Here is a 20,504-nt window from a genome sequence, read left to right on the forward strand (position 1 = left end):
AAGATAGACCCATAAAGCAAAAGGAGATTTAAAATTGCATATTTAATCACCAAAATGTGCACTGGAACCATACAATAATTAGCTTAATGCTAACATGTAATGCAAAACAGCATAGATGGGCTAATGGAAATTAGCACGCATATTACAGTAACAACTGCTACTTTAACACAAACAGAAGTCCTATTTTACAAGAATAAATTCACAGGGAATTTTCCCAACTAAATTGCGTTGTATATTACTATTAGTAACTACAAGCAAACCAAAAATGAATACTTTTGAAATATGACTTCCTGACCTCAATATCATATCTTCCAATCATATCAATATATTCCAACTTGATGTAATAATGTATTCTATGGGGTGAATCTCCTTTGGTGTTTACTGGGCCTAACAAATAAGCAGTTTGAAGCAAGTACACTCGACATCAAATTTGGTAGTGCGAGTCTTCTTTTCCATTTCACAAAGTGATGTTATATGACAGTCTCTCATTTCTTCACACCAGGAGAGTGAGAAAAGGCAGTCGACACCCCGCTATTTAAAGGGTGGCGGTGGGGTGGTGGGGTTGATTGCCTGGTACAGAAAGAGCAAAAAGATGTATAGCTGATGCACATTTTTAGTAGGCCCCCATTGGACACGCGCACACACACACACACACACACACACACACACACACACACACACACACACACACACACACACACACACACACACACACACACACTCACTCACACACACACTCCATCAACACCAACGTCATCTCTCCTCATCGTCCACCTTTGTGACTTCTCTGATGTAAGAGATGTTACCTCCGTTTTCTGTATAAAAAAGGTGCTGTTGTCAATTATTCTTCTTCCCTCAGCTTGTGTGTGTCTGTGTGTCTGTGTGCATGTGAGCGTGCGTGTTCAGGTGCGCGTGTGTGTGTGTGCACGCGTGCGGCACGCTAACTGCTAGTAGAGAGGCACAGAACGGAATGGTCGGATTATATAAAAACACAAGTATGTGTGTGACTAATCACCACCCTCAGCGACAACAGATGGGAGTGTGTGTGTGTGTGTGTGTGTGTGTGTGTGTGTCGGGTTTACTTACCTTCGTGGACAACCTTTTCTTCTAAAAATAGATGTTTTTTCCCCTCAAATTATATATTTTTTCTCTCTTTTTCTTAAGATACACCTTTATTTCTTCACACTTTTTCAAGCATAAAAATAAACAGCTTTTTCTTGAAAAAGGATAAACTGTTTGGAAAATGAATGAATGAATGAATTAATTAATACACCACTTTCCTATTGAGATTCTACAGGGGCGTGCAGAGGGAGGGGCCAATGGGGCGACGACCCCGGGCATCCTCCTGCTGGAGGCCATCCAATGGACAACATCCCACTCCACAACATTTTTCATTTCTAGTGGTCAGTTTTCAAAGTGGGGTTTCAAACTCGGTGTAGCGTTTCAAATTAGTGTTTTAAACTAGGGCTAGTACAGGGTGACCCAAAAAGACCCATGAAAATTTCAATTGTGAGTTTGATTAGAAAGTTGTTTATTTCAAATTACAATCACACATTATTCAGTTTATGGAAGACCATTCACCAGAGTTTCAGCTATTTCTGTCAATTTTTAGTCAATTTATGGCTTTCCCAAGATGTGTCCTAGGGCTGCGTTCTATTGAGTCCCTCACTGCAGCAATGTTTTCTTCTGTCCTTGCACTCTTTTTCCTGCCGGAATAAGTTCCCCCTGTGGCTTTAGAACATAAGTTCACTACAGTCCCATGCTCTCTGAACTTCGTAACCCAACTAACAATCGTTGATTTTGGTGGAAAGTTGCGACAATGGAAAAGTTTTCGAAACTGAATCTGTACACTCTGGTATGATTTTGTTGCAAAATAGATCTCCAGGGAGAATATCTTCTGCTGATTTGTCCAAGACATTTTTGGGGCAACTATAGCTAAAAACGATCATCCATAGGTTCACCTTTCACGTCCTGCAACAGAAAAGACATTCGTTAAAAAATGAATTTTTTGTCGAATAAAATGTGGGTACGCATCTTTTTGGGTCACCCTGTATTTCTTATTGGGGTTAGGGTTTAGAGTTACGGTTATATACTTTGGTTAGGTTTTCAAAGTAGGGCTTCAAACTGGGGTTAGGCTTTCAAGTTAGGGTTTCGAATTTATGTGTCAAGATGGGGTTAGGGTTTTGATATAGGATTTCAAACTGGGGTTAGGGTTTCAAAGTAGTATTTTAAACTAGGATTAGGGATTCAATTTAGGGTTTCAAACTTGGGTTAGGGTTGAAAGTTAGGGTTGTATAATTTAGTTAGGTTTTCAAAGTAGGGCTTCAAACTAGGGATAGGGTTAAAAGTTAGGGTTTTAAACTGTGGTTTTCAAACAAGGCGGTATGTTTTCAAAGTAAGTTTTCAAATTGGGGTTAGAGTTTCAAATGGAGGTTTCAAAGTAGGGTTTTAAACTCGGTTGCACCGTACAGCCATTGAAGCAAGAAGGTACTTTAGTTTTCTTGAGAATGTGTATATTTTAGACTAGAAAGCTTTTTTATTGAACATATCAGCAACTTATGGAGAACAGATGGTAGTTGTATGTGTGCGCGTGCGCCAGTATGTCTGTGCGTGTGTTTGTGTGTCAGGTTTTCCTTGCCTTTCATTGGAGGACTGGATGCAATTCCTGTCTGACGTCATCAGTTCATTCAAGGTGACTGAATTTTCGAGCATATGCTGTTTTTCGTGAAGTGATGGATGAAGGTGTGTGGATGTGCATTGGTGGGGCTGCAAGGAGTGAGCTCCAGTGGACTGCCAAATAGGGGTTTCCTCACACTACCAACCCCGTTTTTTTTTTTTTCTTTGCAGCATCACAATGTACGGAGTGTAAGAACATCCACAATGCTGTTTCCACACAACAGACTCAGCAATTTTGTTTTCTATGCCCAGCCATGTCTAACATACAAAAACTGTTAACATACTAACATACAATCTTGTGCTCAATAAACCATATTGAAGTGAGGGGAGGAGCTTCATTTTATCAGGCTATTGCCTTGAAGAAGAAAAAAAAGTTTGGTTTACTGCCATCTTGTGGCATCTATAGAAAATCGCATTGGGGGGGGGGGGGGGTTTATGCCATTACTTCATCTCAGATTTTCACTATTTGCAGCCCCCACTCGAAAAATTTTCAATCAAAAAAATATTGCAGAAACGTCTGCATTTTCTCTCGAAAAAAAAAGCCAAATAGTATATCTAAACATAAAAAAAAAAGATCTAATTTGAGGGAAAACAAAAAGTCCTAATCTTAAGAGATTAACGTATCATGTTTTTATTGGGGTTCAAAATGTAAGACAGAAAGGGGGGAAAAAAAGACAAACGGGTTGTGCCAATGTCGCAAATCTTGGAGGCATCAAGAAGAAGAAAAAGATGACGTTTGAAGTTTGTGCTTTGCGGATCACTATGAGAACAGGAAAAGACACAAATGAGATGAACACGCATGCACACAAAGGCACACTCGTCCCCGCTCATTTGTTACCAGCTTTCAGCAGACGACTTTGAGCCCAAAGTCCGGCAATGCGTGTCAACGGAAAACCATTTTGAGCATCGAGTCCCTATCCTTGATATCCTCTTAAGTGTGGGACACATAAAGGATATCTTAATCTTAATCTTAAAGTGTACGCACTTTGTCCTCACTAGTAGGACAATCCAGCACACTAGTAAGGAAACTTCAGCATACTAGTAAAACAACCGCATACTAGTGAGGCAAAACTTTGCACTAGTTGATGCCTCCGTACTACTACTATTACTAGTGACTGTTCTAGTTAACATGGAATGCTTCATTTAGTAGTAGTGCCAGCAGGATATACAGGAACACGTGGCGGTCCTACAAGGGAGGACAAAGTGCAAACTAGTCTATGGTCCTTTCAGCCATTTGAGGATTTTGTCAATATCCTTGATAAGAAGGCGACTAGTGCGTGACACATGCCTACTAATTAGGCCTAGTCGTGCTATCAGAAAGGTCAAAATGTGTACGAGCAGGATAAAGACTGGCACTCGCAGTAGAAAAGGGTTACAAGCAAGCTACAGTTAAACTACTAGTGTACCAAAGTTATTGTACAAGTGCACGGAATTGTCTTACTAGTGAGGACAAAGAACGTGCTAGATACCTGTATGGATCTTCTGATATGAAGGATATGGAATTCATGCTCAATTGGCTTTCCATAGAGCTTTGGAGCATTTGTTGGGAGTGAGCTTCTTTTCATTCCGAACTCGGCGCGCTAGTAGGACATGAAAGAAATGCTGAATGGGTTTTCCGTGTGTGTAATGCGTGGAAACGACTCAAAAGATCCAAAAGAGCAATGTTTGCACAGTTGAAGACGACATGAGAATTGCACACGGCCTCCTCCTCTTTGTGTTTGTTGGTGCCTCGTCGTCCCTCCCGCCTGCTGCGGGTGTCTGTTGATTTGCGAGCATTAGAAGGTGTAGGGACCGATGTAGATGGAGAGTCTGAGGGCGGAGCTGCTCTGGTAGTTGCCCTGGTAGCTGAGCAGCGGGTTGACCGACACCATCTCCAGGTCCAGCGTGTACTCGCGCGGGCCCGACACGGCCCGGGCCAGGACTAGCATGGCGCTGATGTTGTTGATTTGCTAAAGGCAAAAAAACAATTATAAATCCTTAATAATTGGCTTTTGAAAATCATGCTTAATTTTTTACACTGAGTTTTGACTTTTTTAAACATTTTTTTACTCAGAATTTTGGACTGGGAAAAATGCATGGAAGCAATTCGATGGGAAGGAAAATCTTGAGTTTTAAAAAATGGTGCTGAATTTTGGACATTTTTGTGTTTTTGATAGTAAGTTTCGATTTTTGTTTCAAACTAAATTTGAACAAAATTTTTGTGGGGAAAAAAATCTTGGCAATTTAGTGGGAAGGAAAATCTATTATAAATTCAGCCTTTAAAAATGGCGCTGAATACTTTTTGACTTAAAAATGGTAAGAATCTTTTGGTTTGATGATATGAAGAATTTGTTAAAAATTTGTTTTACAAAAAAATATGCAGAATTTTTCGCTCTAAATTTTGAATTTTTGACATTGAGTTTTGATATTTCTAAACAATTTTTTCCACATTTTTATCGGATTTCTTTCACCATTTTTGACAATGACCTTTGAGTTTTTTGACAGAGATTTTTTTATGGAAAACGTTTTGCAATTTGGTGTTAAAGAAATCTGGTGTGAGAAATTCAGTGTAAAAAAATTACTACATTTTCAACACATTCTTTTTTCATGGTAAAAAAAAGCGGTTGGAAATAAAAAGTGAAAGTAATGGCACAGGTATACTTCCATAATAAATTACTTTCTTCTAGAAACTGTTGCCATAGAACATTTCCCAACAATTTCCAAACAATATCCAAATTTTTATTTTCTCCTGTTTAAAAAAAAAAAAAAAAAAATTTAATCAATCCATTTCGCGGCACGTTCCTACCCTGATGTAGAAGTCTCCGTGCGTGTCACCAGAGCGAATGCGGAAAGTGTTGTAGGCTCCCGGGGAGACGCTGGTGGCCTGAATCTGGAAGATGTCGGACGGCACCGAGCGCTCCGACGTGATGCTCATGTAGCGGTGCACGATGGAGAACGGCAGATCTCGGCACGCCGCCTTCATCACGGGACACACGCAGCGGCTGCGCACGCACACAAAGAGTGAAAATACTGCATTATCACAAAGAGCTTTCATCATTACGACAACGTTCAGAAATGAGCCAGTGGAAGTTAGTGGAACAATTTACATAACAATTACATGACTTTCACAAAAATGTGCAACTTTTTAAAAAATGTACTACTTTTTCCTAAAATTAGGCCGCTTTGTAATTGTAAACTCTTCTAAAAATAAACATATTTTTTCCCCTAAAAGAATTATTTTACTGTCAAAATAAATATTTTGGCCTCCCAAAAAATATATAGATGTGTATATATAGATACAGTATACAGTATATATGTGTGTATGTGTATATATACACATATATATACAGTATATATATATATATATATATATATATATATATATATATATATATATATATATATACACAGTATATATGTATATATATATATATATATATAGAGAGAGAGAGAGAGAGAGAGAGAGAGAGAGAAATCGTTTTGGGGGGAAAAAAATCGGCACTTTTTCCGCATTGACGTATGATTTTTTCCCCTTCAAACTATAAATGATTTTTGTGTTAAAAAAAATCTTTCAAAATAATTTTTTAACCTAAAAAACACTGCAGTACTTCTCATAAAAAGTAGAACGACTTTTTTCCTCTCTCTTGATAACTTCATTCCTTTGTTCAAATTTTATTCGAAACGTTTTCACTTCAAATTCTACCACCTTTTCCCTCAGAAGTTCGACCTTCGAAAAGCTACACATATCTTTCTGAATAATATGTATGCGTTTGTTTTCAGATTAAAAAAAAATCCCCCTTGTTCTCGTGAATTTTCTTGAAAGAGCAGTTACAAAATTGACCAGCAGAGGTCAGCAGAGCGTAGCTAGCTTTTGCTTTTGTTGAGCTGAAATTAAAACTGCGATGAAAAACATTCACATTGCGTGACAGTACAACAAACATAAATACACGACATAAAGGAAATGTGCGCCAGCTGGATAGCTCATTCAATATCTTACGTCGAGTTACAATCAAGATAAAATACCCGTAATCCAAAACAACATTTCAACGTGTGGTTTGTATTTGTAGAATGACTGTCTTTCCTTAAAAACTGGAACATCACTGTAAAATAAGACGGGAAATGGTGTGTATCATTCTCTCCAACATAACTTGTTACAGTCTTCCACATAGTTTGAGCTGATAAACTATCCATGACACACGTGCGAATCCCACATTTGCTCTTGGTTTGAATGTGTGTATGTGGACAAGAGTTTTCCACCTGTTAGCAATCCATGAAATCAAAGTTGCATTTTGGTGTGGGGTGAAAAAGTCAATGTGGAAATTGTGCAGCTGGAAGCTGGAGCATGTGAGTGGACGTCTTGGTTGTTGAGATTATTACAGGGAGATGAAGGCCAACATATTGCATGCGTACGTCCACGCGGCGTGTGGGAGAGCAGGCAGACAGGCAGGCAGACACTCACTTGTCGGACACTTGCACGTACGGGTCCAGGCATCGGTTGGCGTCCACGCACTGGTATCGTCCGTGGATGTTGACACACGTCTGCGTGTCCGTGCACTGATGTGCACCCGTTTCACATTCGTTGATATCTGCGCAGACATTTAACGAAATCTTACTTTAGTCCAAGCCAGGGGACTCGGAATTAGTTTTGTTTTTTTCTTTTTAATTTTTTTTTAATATTTAATTTTTTTAATAAAACCATTCTTCTACCTTCAGATTTTTTTTCTTTTTTTTCTGAGACGATTTTTTTCTCAAAAACATTTAAAAAAAAATAAAAAACTACCATGAAATAAAATTATAATTAAAAAATAGAAAAAAAGATTTTCAACTTTCTTAAAAATAAAAAAACAAAAACATAAAACATTTTCCAACTTATTTCTCAAAACTATTCAGCTTCTTTCCAAAAATATAATGAAAAAAATCCAGAAAAAAAACATTTCACCCTAAAAAAAGATATATAACGCTCTTTTAAAATAATATACAACTTTTTTAAAATATTAAAAAAAACGAAACACAACATTCAGCTTCCTTATAATTTTTTAAATGTTCTTATTTCCTACCAAAGAGTTCCTATCACAAAGATATTCAACTTCCCTTTAAAACTCCCATTTTTTTCTGTAAACATAAGGGGTTCAGATAATGGATTGATGGTTATTGCACTTTGTCGCGTGCAAGGAAAGGCGCACATGAATCCTGACTCACCCTGGCAGAGTCGCGTGCCTTGCAGCTGGTATCCCTCAGGGCACACACAGGAGAACTTTCCAGGCTGGTTGACGCAGCGGTGCTGGCACAAGTAACTGGAGTAGCTGCACTCGTCCACGTCTGTCGCAGTCAACACGCCGTCACTCAAAGCGGAGTCGCATTTCACGTCACACCTTCTCATGATTCGGCCGCTCACCGTTACACGCGAAGCCGTCGGGCCCCAGCTCGTAGCCGTGCTCGCAACGGCACAGGAAGGTGCCGTATGTGTTGTAACAGCGCTGAGAACATGGGGCACCCATGTCGCACTCGTTCACATCTGAAAGGAAATGAAACACTCTCAGCCTCTTGTTGTTAATAATAATAATAATAATAATAATAATAAAGAGCTCTGTAAAATTGTAAAAATACAGTACATATTAAAAATATTTGTCAAAAAATGGCAAAAAATGTAGAAAATAAAAGAACAGATAAAAAGTAAAATTGTAATAAAATAAATATATAGAAAATATATTGTTTGATCAAATATTTTAAGATAATTATATTTGACAAAATATATTTAAAAAACAGGGTTGATAAAAATGAACAAAATACTAAATATGGAAAAAACATATTTGGTAATGAAACAAAGTCAAATAGTTTTGAAAGAATGAAAAGAAACTGAAACTAGATCTTAAAATTGTAAAAATAACAAAAACAAATTCCGGGTACAATTATAGCAAAAATGTCCTTTGTTTTCATCTCTTGTTGGTTAAGATCATGTATGAGCTTTAGGGTTTCATTTTAAATGTATTTATTTCAGTAATGCGTCCATACACCAGAAGGAAGGTCGAACAGCCACTTGATAACTGTAATTTATATTATTACTCAATATTTGGGATCCTTTTTTTTTTTTAAATCTTGCACTTGACAGATAGTCCATAGAGAACTCAAACTAATACTAAAACTAATAAAAACCCAACATGGCCAAAACACAAATCTTCCTATCTGACAGAGCTGTCCGTCCAGGTCCAGAAAGTAAACCGTGCCACAGTTTGTCTTTCGCCATAGGTGCTTCAACTTCTAATCTCTGCTCTTTGTGGGAACAGGGTTATAATTACTTTGCCTTTTGCATTATACAAACATTCTTTCTTAACACCAAAATGAAGTGTTTATAAATAATAAAAACCTAAAAAAAAAAACCTTCAAAATGAACAAACCTGCTTCGCAAACTAATTAAAACAAGCTGAATTTTAAAAACAAATGTCAAAATGAAATAAAAATGAACTAAAAGGAAAAATCCAAAAACGGCGAGGGTGCGCAATCTTTCTGCTGCAACCCCATGCAGGACCATAATGAGGACATATGGACGATTGGGTTTCACTGGAAATATGTCAAAGCCAGGCTTCGCCCAATCACACAAACCTCAAAAGCATCTGTAACCTTGAAGTCCCTTCCAAAAGGCCGCTGATCCTTATGAAAACTCTAGTGGGAGGTTGTCACTCACCGACGCAGGAGCGGTTGTTTCCCGCCAGCTGGAAGCCAGGCTCACACTGGCACCTGAAGGAGCCGGGAACATTGACGCAGCGATGCTGGCAGTACCTGTACCTGCACTCGTCGATGTCTGGCGGAGGAACAGAGAGCGGCACCCCCGTTAATCATTGAGCTTCTTCAGTCTGCTACACAAAAAAAGAAAAGAAGAAGAAAAAAACCCTTTGTGCCTCACCAATGCACTCGGTGCCCACTTTGCGGTAACCGTCAGGACAGTGGCATGTGAAGGCCCCCAGGGTGTTGACGCACTGCTGGCTGGGCTGGCAGTCATGCTCGTCGCGCTCGCACTCGTCCACGTCTGCGCTTGGAAAGGAACTATGCTGGTCAGTTATACAGTCAACCCCCCTTTGTTGCAGGGGGGAAATGTACCAGACCCACCCACCGTAGGTTAAAATGCAAAAAAAAAACCCCAAAAAAACCCCATATACATTGTTTTTACCACACCCACAAACATCAAACACATTTAAACATCTAAAAATTACACTATTTAAAGTACTGCAGTTTCGTATGACATCACTTTAAGGAAACAAAATGAAGAACCACTTCCTTTAAATTAGAGTCACACTGCGCTTGCTTCATGTTGTTTCTTTGTCTCTCACTGTTATAAAAGATCTTTTTCTTTTCAAAAGGTTTTGTCTTTTTTGAAATGAATAAAGGCGTCTTCCAAAATAAAAGCTACCATATTACGAAAGTAAAAGAGATTTTTATTTTATCCATAGCCTAAGAGTTGAAAATTTTACGCTGGTAAAAAATATATTTTCTCACTCTGAAACTAAAATTCTTGCTTCAAGCAGTTTATTTATTGCATTCAGTTGATGTTTTTCTGTCAAACAAAAAGACTATTCAAAATTGTACAGAATCATTAAAATGCTAAACCAAAGCCTATCATTTCATCTTGAAAGTCGGCTCGCTTAAAGCTAACATATGATGCAAAACGCCACAGATGGGCTACCGTAAATTTGCCAGAGATGAGATGGTAATTCTAAACCTTCAAACAACCGCTACCGTTTACTGTAGATGATGAAAAACGATTGCTTAAAAATATGTGGCATAGTGAAAAGATGAAATTTTGTCTTTCCTACAGCTAGTACTACTAGCTAGTACTACTCGCGACATTATAAAATTACACTGGTAAAGCTCTGGTGCATCAGAAGTCGCACAGATGTCAAACAGTGCAACGTTTTGCCTCGCTCAGAAATTCCATTAGTGGTGGAAACAAACATTATCAGGAAGACACAATCATTTTATTAGGTTGCTAAATTGCCCACTAAGTCGGGACAAAGAGTATGAGTTCATGGATCTTCAGATGGCAATCCAAGACAACATGGAAAAAATGCTCAACCGGCTTTCGATAACAGGGACAGCAACAAATTTCCAATATAATTTGGAGGTTGGGGGGGGGGGGGTGGGAGTAGTTTGAGTTCACATGTTCATCGGCTTTTTCATGCCTGCAAGACAACAGCTGTCGTCGTGTGAAAGCTACCAAATTCCTACACACTCTATCAACCCCCCCCCCCCCCCCCACACACACACACACAGTCACCACCCCACGCAGAGACAATCACACTCATTGACACCCACCCAAACCCCAACAACACCTGCTGCGGCCACTTGCGTCCCACCCCTAAGATAACAGCCCAATTTCCACGACATCCACAATGCGGACCACCTGTCCACGGCCACACTCACCCACGCAGCTGTCTCCTTGAGGCTCGTAGCCCAGGGGGCAGGGGTTGAAGGCCTCGGTGGGCGCGATGGGGGGTTCGGGGGCCGGGATGACCGAGGCCGAGCGGGGGAGGCACAGGTAGCCTCCGTAGTGGTTGAAGCATTTCATCTCCCCCTTGCACGCGTCAGGGATGGTCTCGCACTCGTTGATGTCTGACGCCGCACATATGCAAACGTGACACACGCACAAGGATGGCCAATGAGTGCATGGTTAAGAGTTTTGCATTTTTTTTATTCTACGGTCATACTCATAGTGTATTGGATTCAGGATTTTTTGTTGAGTTTTAGTATTAGTTTTATTTTTTAGATCGATAAACCGACCGACCCATAGATCAGCATTAGGGCATAACTTAAAATACAAATTGTACCTAAATAAATAAACAAATCCATCTACAAGATTATAAAACAGGCAAAAAAAAACAAAAAAAAATTGCGATGAACGCACCAAATAAAGGCCTGAGGCGTAACAATCGTAATTGTAATTTCCTGCTTTTACCTTTGCAGTGCTCTGTCTGAGGGTCCCAATGATAGCCATCTGTGCATTCCTAGAAAGAGCACAACACGGATACATTCGCAAAACAAATCAAGTGTCAACATGCAGTACATCAAAATGATAAAAAACATCACCCAACAGTAGTCCATGGACCAATGAACAGGTGTTTATGATAATATTGTATCGTAAATATGGACAAGTGAATCTGTTTTAACATATGCACATCGTACTTAACCGTGTACAAATTCATACATACAATTTGTTTACTGTAAGTAGTTGAAAGTTAAATATGGGACTTGTGACATTTTAATGAACCAAATCACCTCGATATTTACTCATCAGATGTCTAATTATTCAAGGACTATTATTATTATTATTCTGGGCGTAAGGCACCTGTTGACTTTGACAGAAAGTAAAACTAGGCCAAAAGAAATAGGAGCAAAATATCCCCACAAGCTGCCAGCAGAAAGGAATCTTTGTGAAAAAGGGTGCGCGTGTGTGTGGTGTGAGTGTACATATGCGTATGTATATCGTAGCAAATGATGGAAAATAAAAACAAGAGGACAGGTGTGACAAGCCTAGCTTCAATATAGAGCGGTAAGTGACGCATCCGTACCGTTTGGGTGTCAATTTCTTTGGGCGGCTGTGAAATAACGTTGTGGAGGAGCACGCACACGCACACGAATGACACACACACCCCCTGCATACTAACCACGTGACACTAGAACACACATAAACACACGCGCGCGCACGCACACGCACACAGCGATGAGGCAGGGGCGGGGCAGTTGACTTTGGATGGCGCAGCGCAGTCACTCAGCATCTGCGGGGAAGAGGAAATTACAACATGACAAGGTGTCACAAATCCAACAAAATGGTGCCATTCAACGGAGGCCCAATGGAAGAAACGCGGTGTTAGTAGCAGTCGGAGCAAGAAGAAGAGGTGGAGAAGGTCCCCTAATCATACGTAAAGCTCCGGTGATAAGTTAAGAGACAACGTGTGGCTTTGAATATCATTGCATGATGTGTGTGTTCATCGCTACATCAATGCTAATTTTCATTAGCTTGTCGATGGTGTTTGGCATTTTGTGTTAGCATTCAACAGGCAAATTTTGTTGTCGATCCTTTGGCATTTATGGGTACACATGGCAGTTATGTTTCATTGATATTCGGATGATGAGGAGGTCCTTGGAAAAATGTCACCATGGACTTGAAAAGTTTGCAAACCCCTGCACTGAGCACCCCCCCCCCCCCCTCCCAAAAAAAAGAGTCAACTTGGACTGGCTGGCCTGTTTGTCTGCCAAACACTGTGGCCTTGATTGCTAGATGACGAGAGTTGACTTTCAACAGGTAGAAGAACATGAACATTGTGACGTCCTGCAGCTGCACATTAACATTACACAATTTTTTTTTCTGTCGGTGCTGCGCAGAAAGCTCTCTGTGTCCTTAGCCTGGCACACTGTAACGGCTTGTAAGAATACCCTGGCTGCTGTACAGTCGATCACAGAGAAACTCTCTATGGTGTTAAAATGTTCTGGTAGAGCGAACCCAAGCTATACGCTGGGGTTAGGGACCCAACCAACAACATTGAATCTCTGCAAATCATTACCACCCCGTTTAAAAGCGAGAACTGCCTATATTAATAATATGACAATGATAAGTATCAAACAGAGGGGAGAAGCACTAACTTTCAAGTAAAGAAAAGCTTTACTTCAGAAGAGGCATAAAACGTAAAATCACCAGGACCAAGTATTTGTATCAGGGTATCGGGTCTCATGAAGGTGTCAATACCAACCACCGATGCTTAAGGCAAATCTGACACCAAGTAAGTCCTCCTTGCCAGGAGTTGACACAAGGGAGAGTCATCATGTGTGTCTGAAAGACAAGGTCTTTGTTCTCACCCATCTGTCTGTTAAATGAACTTTCATGCATCTTTAGTCCGATTGGCGTCGGTACTCACTTTTGTGTATCGGTGAGTACAAAAGATATAAAAATTAGTCATGGTTTACCATCCCCCCTCCTCTTCACGATATTATTCACATTTGAACATCTGATCACAGCAGAACCAGAAGTGCAGATAGGGAGATTGTATTATTCCCTCTGCTTTTTTTGTTTGAGCTGCGCCTGTGTGGAACCTCACCCCAATCGCCACCAGAAATCAAAACACAAACACATTTAAGCCCCAACTAAAGAAATGGTTGGACTGTCAACAACACAAACCACAAGAATTCCTCGAGCTGTCCCTGTTAGCATCTTGCTTGGTGAATGTTTTCATACTTTTGTGTCGGCCTAATTGCTGGTTTATTGTGACTCTAATGGCCATTTTAGCCTGACAGTACTTTTAAGTCAATGAATTGTTATTGTTATGTAAATGTGAACTTTTAGTTTACTTGTATTTTTTTTAGTACATATATTGTTGACATAGGACGGTATAGGAAAAATAGCTTTATTTACTTAAATCTTTATTCATATTTACTGGAACTAACATTTAAAAAAAGGGGGGGGGGGTGGTATTGAACATCTGTAGAACATGCTTCATAAAGATTTACAACTGCCATGAGGCATGCTGGGATGTTGTTATATATAATAGTTCAGACCAGTGGTTCTCAACCTGGGATCGATCGAACCCCAGGGGTTCGGTGAATCGGTCTCTTGCGTTCGGCGGAGCCCCTGCCATGGAAGTTTAAGACACACCCGACTCAACATGTTAATTAGTTATCACACGCCCACTGCAGGTGATCACATTACATCGCTTGTCCAATCAGTGCTGCGGGAAATTTAGTTTGCTCATTTGTCAACGTGTGACTGTTGTGATAGTACGTCGTGTGAATTTTTAAAAAATTTTAATACATGCTATGTCTCGCAAAAAAAATTAAGTGGTCGGACGAATATGTACAACGTGGATTTACATGCAAGTTGAGCAACTCAAAATTATTTTGCCACTAAAATGCAAAAGATTATTTTTTTTTAAACCACATCAAAAAATCGTAAGTGGGGTTTTCTGCATCTAAACGTGGTTATGTTTTGGAAAAATGGGAAAATTTGCCATAACGATCTCAGAGTCTAAGTATTCCTTTTCCATTCAGGGTAGCTCTACAACATTGTACTATGAAATTATGAAACTTGTTTTGGCTGTTTGAAAGTGCTCTATAAATACAGTTGACTTGACTTGACTTGATGAGCGACCAGGTGGGGCAGGCTAACCTGAACAGTGAAAGCAGTCTTTGCCATTGTCATCTTCTCTTTGCTGATTGACTGCCAGAAGTCATTCGATTGCGCAAGCTTATAGTTAAGGCATATTTAACCGTGGACATACAGCGAGTTGCTAAATATGGCTCCTTGCCCTGCTAAAGGGCCACCGCGAGTGCATGCCAAGCAGCTGCAGTTCCAACGCATGACAAGGAGTTATAATCAGCGGCAGCTTGCTCACAAGACAAAGTGCAGACCACAAGACTTGACATGGTGCTCCCCCCTCCCCAAAGACAAGAGCGTGACATCATGGGCTATTTGTGTCTTGAGACGCATAACATACCAAGACACCCACAGTACGTGACCTGACTGGACCGCACTACTGGTGGGAAGTCACCAAGTACAAACACTTGACTTCCTGTCCTTGAGTCGACTTTTCGGCTAACTGTCCTTTACTTGAGTGTTTCAACTAAATACTGTACTATCTAATAACTAGCCAATTAAACATAAAACAGAGAATTTTGTGTGTTGTGTATTCAAATAATCACATAGCATTGCCTAAGGGAAACCTACTTATCTTAATGCTAACAAACAAAGCAAAACGCCATTGAAACGCTCATGGTTAGCATTGATAGTTTTGGTTTTGGAAGCAAGGGATATTTAAAAACAAACTGCGCAACATGTCCACGGAGCTTAAAACAATACATAAAGGCATATATTATTTATCCTCACTGAAAAACGCATTTTATTAGTTCGGTTTGGTTGTCTCCATGTATATCTATATGCCTGACTGATACTGCCCCCAGGTGGCCAAGGCTTGCACTCCGCAAGCAGTACAATGAATATATGATGAAGCAGAAACTGTTTAATTTTTCATTTAATTGTGTTCCTAGTATATGTGTTTACCAAATACAATACAGTACTATTTTCATGATTGAAAAATATATAACAAACATTTTAGCCTTAAGTACATTTCAGACGGTGTAGTTTGCCTGTGACTTGAGTAAATGAGTTGTTTCTGTATTTTTCTATTTTTATTTCTATTTTTCTACGCAGGTATTTGTACTTCTAGTTAAGTACAGCATGTGAGTACTTCAACCGCCTCGACTGAACAGCCAGAAATGTGATGCAAAACTACTAAAAACAAAGTGACCAATTCGTCTAGGGTGAGGTGACTGACTGTGGCCGGCGGCGGACGTGTGGAATGCCCGCGGTTAGGATGTGGCCGATGATTCTCAGCCGGGATGCCCTGGCATGGATGTGGTTCCCAGAGTATCGCTTTTCTGGGAAACCCCCCTCCGGAGCCCAATAAGGCAAGGGTGGGAAAAGTATGGCCTGCCGGCAACAACTGACCCACTCTGTTGAGCGCATTTACATTCGAAAGAGTCATCGGTCAATATTTATTGTATTAATTTAGCCGCACTGTAACAAATTCACTTCAATTCCTGTTTGCTTCTTTTGCAAACCTATTTGCTGTTATTTGCTAAGCAAAAAACAAACCAAAAAAAATGGCTAATTAATGCTTTCTATTGTGCTCTAAGGGACCACAAGATACTGTACTGTTAAAGCCTTGTACAATAATTGGTGTCAAGGAAGTAAGTTGAAGTTATACATTTCGCCTGACTGACATGCATTTGAATTCATACCCCAGCGGAACTTGGAAACGATCCAATAAGGATTGGGGCTCTGACTTCTGCGGGTCCATTTATACATTTTCGATCAGCCCAATTTAACAATTTAACCACCTGTGGACTTGGAAAAACACACAGGGGGACCACACGCGGACACACGCGAGAGGTTGTTCTGCTTGGCCGGCATGGAGAAGCCGGAGCACGCCCTGGTACAGCTGGGAGCGCTCCACCTGCAAAATCCAACAGTGATGGATGGCTGAGGGCCTCGTGAGAAATTCTCTTCTCAAACCCAGCTCCCTGCTGTGATGCTCCGCCGGCATGCCCTGCCAAGTGGGTCAAAGGCCCGATTTGTCATCCGGGCTGACAATCAGGACCAAGACAACGGTTTGTTGCCTTCCTGATGCTTTTCCCACCTTAGGCCACAAAGTGAACTCCGGCTATTGGCGAAGAAGAGAAGGCCCCCAACTAACCTCCCGGTATAAGTCATCATTCTCACTAAGCGGAGAATAAATGCCTGTGAGTATTTTTGTGCATGCTCTTTTTGGATATTTGTATTCCCTGCATTAAAGGGGGGTGCACTGTACATAATTGTACGACAGCCTCAAGTTCCTTTTCAGGGGACAAAAGAAAATATAGTCTGCAAACACATTAATGCAAATATTGTGCCGTACTGTATAGTGAAGTAAATAGTAGATAGTAAATGTCTTTGATACAATTGAAAAATGTAATTTCCACACAGAAAGAACAGAGCCCAGATTCGAACCCTGAACCGCAGAACTGCGAGGCAGATATGCAATACACGAATACACCATGCCACTGCTGTGTAATATTTGAGGCATTAATGTAGCTTAAAAAAAACAGACTAAAATGTTTGGATATGTTTTTCTTATTTAAAAAAAATTTTATTTAAATAAATCGTTTCACATATAAAGTATGGTTACCATTTATATGATTTAATAATTTAACTCTAGGTAAATAATTAAAAATAATGACAAGTCAAAACGACAATGGCTTATTGTATTGTTACAATTGTCACTGTTTTACATATTTGAACTGTGTATTAACTGTGGCTAAATTGAATTTGTAATTAGATGTCATGGTAAATTGAAGTAAATATTGCGGGACAAAGCTCCCGGTTCAATTAGAACTAAAAAGATTTGTTGTTTAAAAAAAAAAGCTTGTAATGTCTGATAGAATTGAAGGAAAACTGCGATTTTTGTACATTCTGCCAAAACGATAAGAACAAACCCATTTATCAAGACACATGAACTATCGGCACACCTTATTGACTTTTGTGGGCCATATCAGTGATGACGTGTGCCGGATTTGGCTTCTCTGAGTTTGACACCTGTGATTTCCACTTGTGACTCGGACTTACAGGTACGTACGTACTTGACCCGACTCACCCTGCAGTCGCCTCTTTGCCGTGTGACGCGGAAATGGTGACGACGCTGTCCAATCACACTGCATGTCTACCCTCCCATTACAGCCGCTGAAACGTGCCGAGCCAAGGAGCCGACCACTGTGATTATGGGGCCGCATTGACTATCCTGCCGCTCCAAAAGTAGAGCGCTGGTGCACTCATGTGACATGTTAACAAAGAGAGGAGGTTCTTCTCATCTCTCTCCCAATTACAGCGAGGTCATCCACCACCATTGCTGTGTTCATGCAAATGTTGAAATGTCCCAAGGGTGGGAGACTTTTGTCTGCAGCTGGAATCTGGCGCCCGTTGAACCAGAACACTGGCAGCCCTCAGCCCTGGTCAATCGAAACTTCAATCTTGCTCCTCTCTCATCTACTAACAGCTTCACACGTGTGCAGCAGGAGAGAATAAAACTCCTCGATGCCAAGGTGGCAATGTGCAGGGAGCTATGGTTTATTTTGATGAAACGATTTAGTGTGGTTATTTATGATCACATTATTATTGTTCTTCATTCATGTTTTGTTTATACAGCCTTGGCTGTTGAGAAAGTGCGCTTGAAAATAAAGTTTGTCATTTCCATACTCAACTCTTTCAATAGATCAATGATGTATCGTTGACATCCAATTGTCCCTTTTGACACTATCGTGGCCCCTTTGACCCACTGAAACGCATGAAAAAAAATTTCTCTCTTACTTTACGGGATTGAAATATACAATTTGGGTGAAGCGAGTTCAAATGAGTTTCTTAGAGTGGATGCTGCCTCTGCTGGCTGTAGAAAGACTAATATTATGTATGTAATATATAGTATCATTTCTGAGGATGTTTTACAATCTGCGAGACAAGAACTGATGTTCGTTAAAAACTTGATGCCGTAAAATCTTTGATGAATCATAAGACTGAATGAAGTAAACGAATAAATTGGGGGGGGGGGGGGGGATTACATACCATGTCTGGATGTGGCCAAAACGAATCACAAAGCAGCTGAGCGGTTTGAACCATTCAACGAGGCCTGAGGCTTATTATGTGGTGATGTCAAGTATTTCATTAAAGTCAAGCGAACTCACCAGCGAGTCTTGTTTGAGATGTGCTCGTCTCCTCGGTCGGCCTGACCCCGGCGTGTCTGACTGTGGCGAAGTGGTCCCTAAAGCTCCAAGAGGTGCTCCCTGAGAGACTGAGTGGGAGACAGCTGGAGCAGCTGAACACATGCAGAAAGGAGAAGGGAGGGCGAGCCAGCCAGAGAGAGAGAGAGAGAGAGAGAGAGAGAAAATGGACCGCCCATTGGTCGTAGACCCCCCTCCTCCCACCCCCCGGCCCCCTGCGCAGTGCCCCTGCAAAGCCCCTCTCACCACCCCTCTCAAGTCTAGGGATGCGAATTCCTGGTCTGCAGCCCAAATACCCGAAAATCCATCCAAATGGCGAGCGAACAACAACTTCACAGATGCACACACACTCGACCCCCCCTAAACCGCCATCCATCCCGCTCCAACAACACACCTGGTTTCGTTTAGACTCAATCCCCCGCAAAAGCCCCAAGCAAGCTCTCCCACCCTTCTGCCATTTTACCCCCCCATACACCTATATTTACCTCCCCAGGCCTTCTTTTTCCATGAAGCCACTAAAAGAAAAAAGCTCTTCCAATCTGACGTGTGGGATATTTATAGCCAGAGAGCAAGAGAGAAATAAATGGAATGTTGACAAAAATTAGAGAGTGGAAGAGCGAGCGAGTGAGCGAAAGTGGAAAAAGTGTCTGCTTACTGGGCAAGAATGAAGCCTTTCTGCCTTGAAATGCTTTCAAACAAAAACTACTACCATTATCACTCTCCAAGTGTACCGCTCAATGTTTTTACATGACTAATCCGTTACGCCGCTTGCAATCATTTCCGGCCGGGCCAGAGCTTCATTCCCGCAAGAAGCATGCATCGTCTCGATGTGTTGCAAAGCGCTCTGGATGTTGCTTAACCCGCATTAAGAGTGGTTGACGTGTGATTCAAGACGGACGCCACCGGAGGCTTCATTCCAGCGCGTTATGAAATATTCTCCAACAAAAGGTTATCTTGGCTTTTTAACCCTCAGGCCTTGCTGGATTTTGTAATCCAGCAAGGCCAAACCCCTTTCAGCGGGTTTGGTGACAATAATCACCACCTACAGACATAGGCTTTCATTTTTAAGATTTTGTTTTGCTTCTTGGATATACAGAAAGTTGCCTACCAGCATCAATTCTTGAATAAGTATAAAACAGTGGTATATATTTAACACCAAGCGCCACCTGCAAAAAAAATTTTTAGCTCTCCAAGTACTATATAGAAAACATAAAAAGGAAACAAAATGGACTTAAATGATTCAATATACAAATAATCAAACAGTTACAGAACAATGTTACCCAACGTGCAATTGCAAATAATTTAGGGAATTCATCATCTATGGTCCATAATATTCTCAAAAGGTTCAGCGAATCTGGAGACACCACTCCATGTAAACAGCAAGGCCAAAAAAACAACACTGAATGCCCGTGATCTCGATCCCTGAGATAGCCCTGCATCAAAAGCTGACAAATGTGTAAAGGATATCACCACATGGGCTGAGGAACACTTCAGAAAACCACTGTCAGTAAATACATTTCGGCGCAACTTAAAACTCTACGATGCAAAGCAAAAGCCATTTA

The 20,504-nt window shown here is 40.7% G+C and overlaps 1 protein-coding gene across 2 annotated transcripts; it reads right to left on the reverse strand.

Moving 5' to 3' along the window:
• Positions 1 to 3,283: 3,283 nt before the first annotated feature.
• On the reverse strand, positions 3,284 to 19,111 carry efemp2a (EGF-like fibulin extracellular matrix protein 2a). 2 transcript variants are annotated; one of them, XM_086101270.1, is made up of 11 exons: positions 18,907 to 19,046; positions 12,216 to 12,422; positions 11,603 to 11,651; positions 11,071 to 11,259; positions 9,557 to 9,679; positions 9,338 to 9,454; positions 8,051 to 8,170; positions 7,855 to 7,974; positions 7,115 to 7,241; positions 5,462 to 5,657; positions 3,284 to 4,625 (listed from the first exon to the last, which is right to left on the reverse strand). In XM_086101270.1, exons 2-11 carry the CDS (start codon positions 12,303 to 12,305, stop codon positions 4,452 to 4,454), a joined length of 1,305 nt encoding a protein of 434 aa, XP_085957396.1. In that variant the 5' UTR covers positions 12,306 to 12,422; positions 18,907 to 19,046; the 3' UTR covers positions 3,284 to 4,451. The 2 variants fall into 2 exon arrangements, with proteins under 2 accessions (XP_085957396.1, XP_085957395.1); XM_086101269.1 differs by lacking the exon at positions 12,216 to 12,422 and having other exon boundaries at positions 18,907 to 19,111.
• Positions 19,112 to 20,504: the final 1,393 nt, after the last annotated feature.

This window comes from Hippocampus guttulatus, chromosome 2 (genome assembly GCF_054856545.1).
Source record: "Hippocampus guttulatus isolate MCC_2025c chromosome 2, RoL_Hgut_1.0, whole genome shotgun sequence".
Classification (NCBI taxonomy): Eukaryota; Metazoa; Chordata; class Actinopteri; order Syngnathiformes; family Syngnathidae; genus Hippocampus; species Hippocampus guttulatus.

Excerpts from the sequence above, each read along its gene's own strand:
- efemp2a (XM_086101269.1), bottom strand. The coding sequence starts at position 19,047 with ATGTGTTCAGCTGCTCCAGCTGTCTCCCACTCAGTCTCTCAGGGAGCA. Across the intron at positions 9,680-11,070 it reads TCAAGGAGACAGCTGCGTGG|ACGTGGACGAGTGCGAGCGC; the intron begins GTGAGTGTGGCC and ends TTCCAAGCGCAG. Across the intron at positions 8,171-9,337 it reads AAACAACCGCTCCTGCGTCG|ATGTGAACGAGTGCGACATG; the intron begins GTGAGTGACAAC and ends ATTTCCTTTCAG.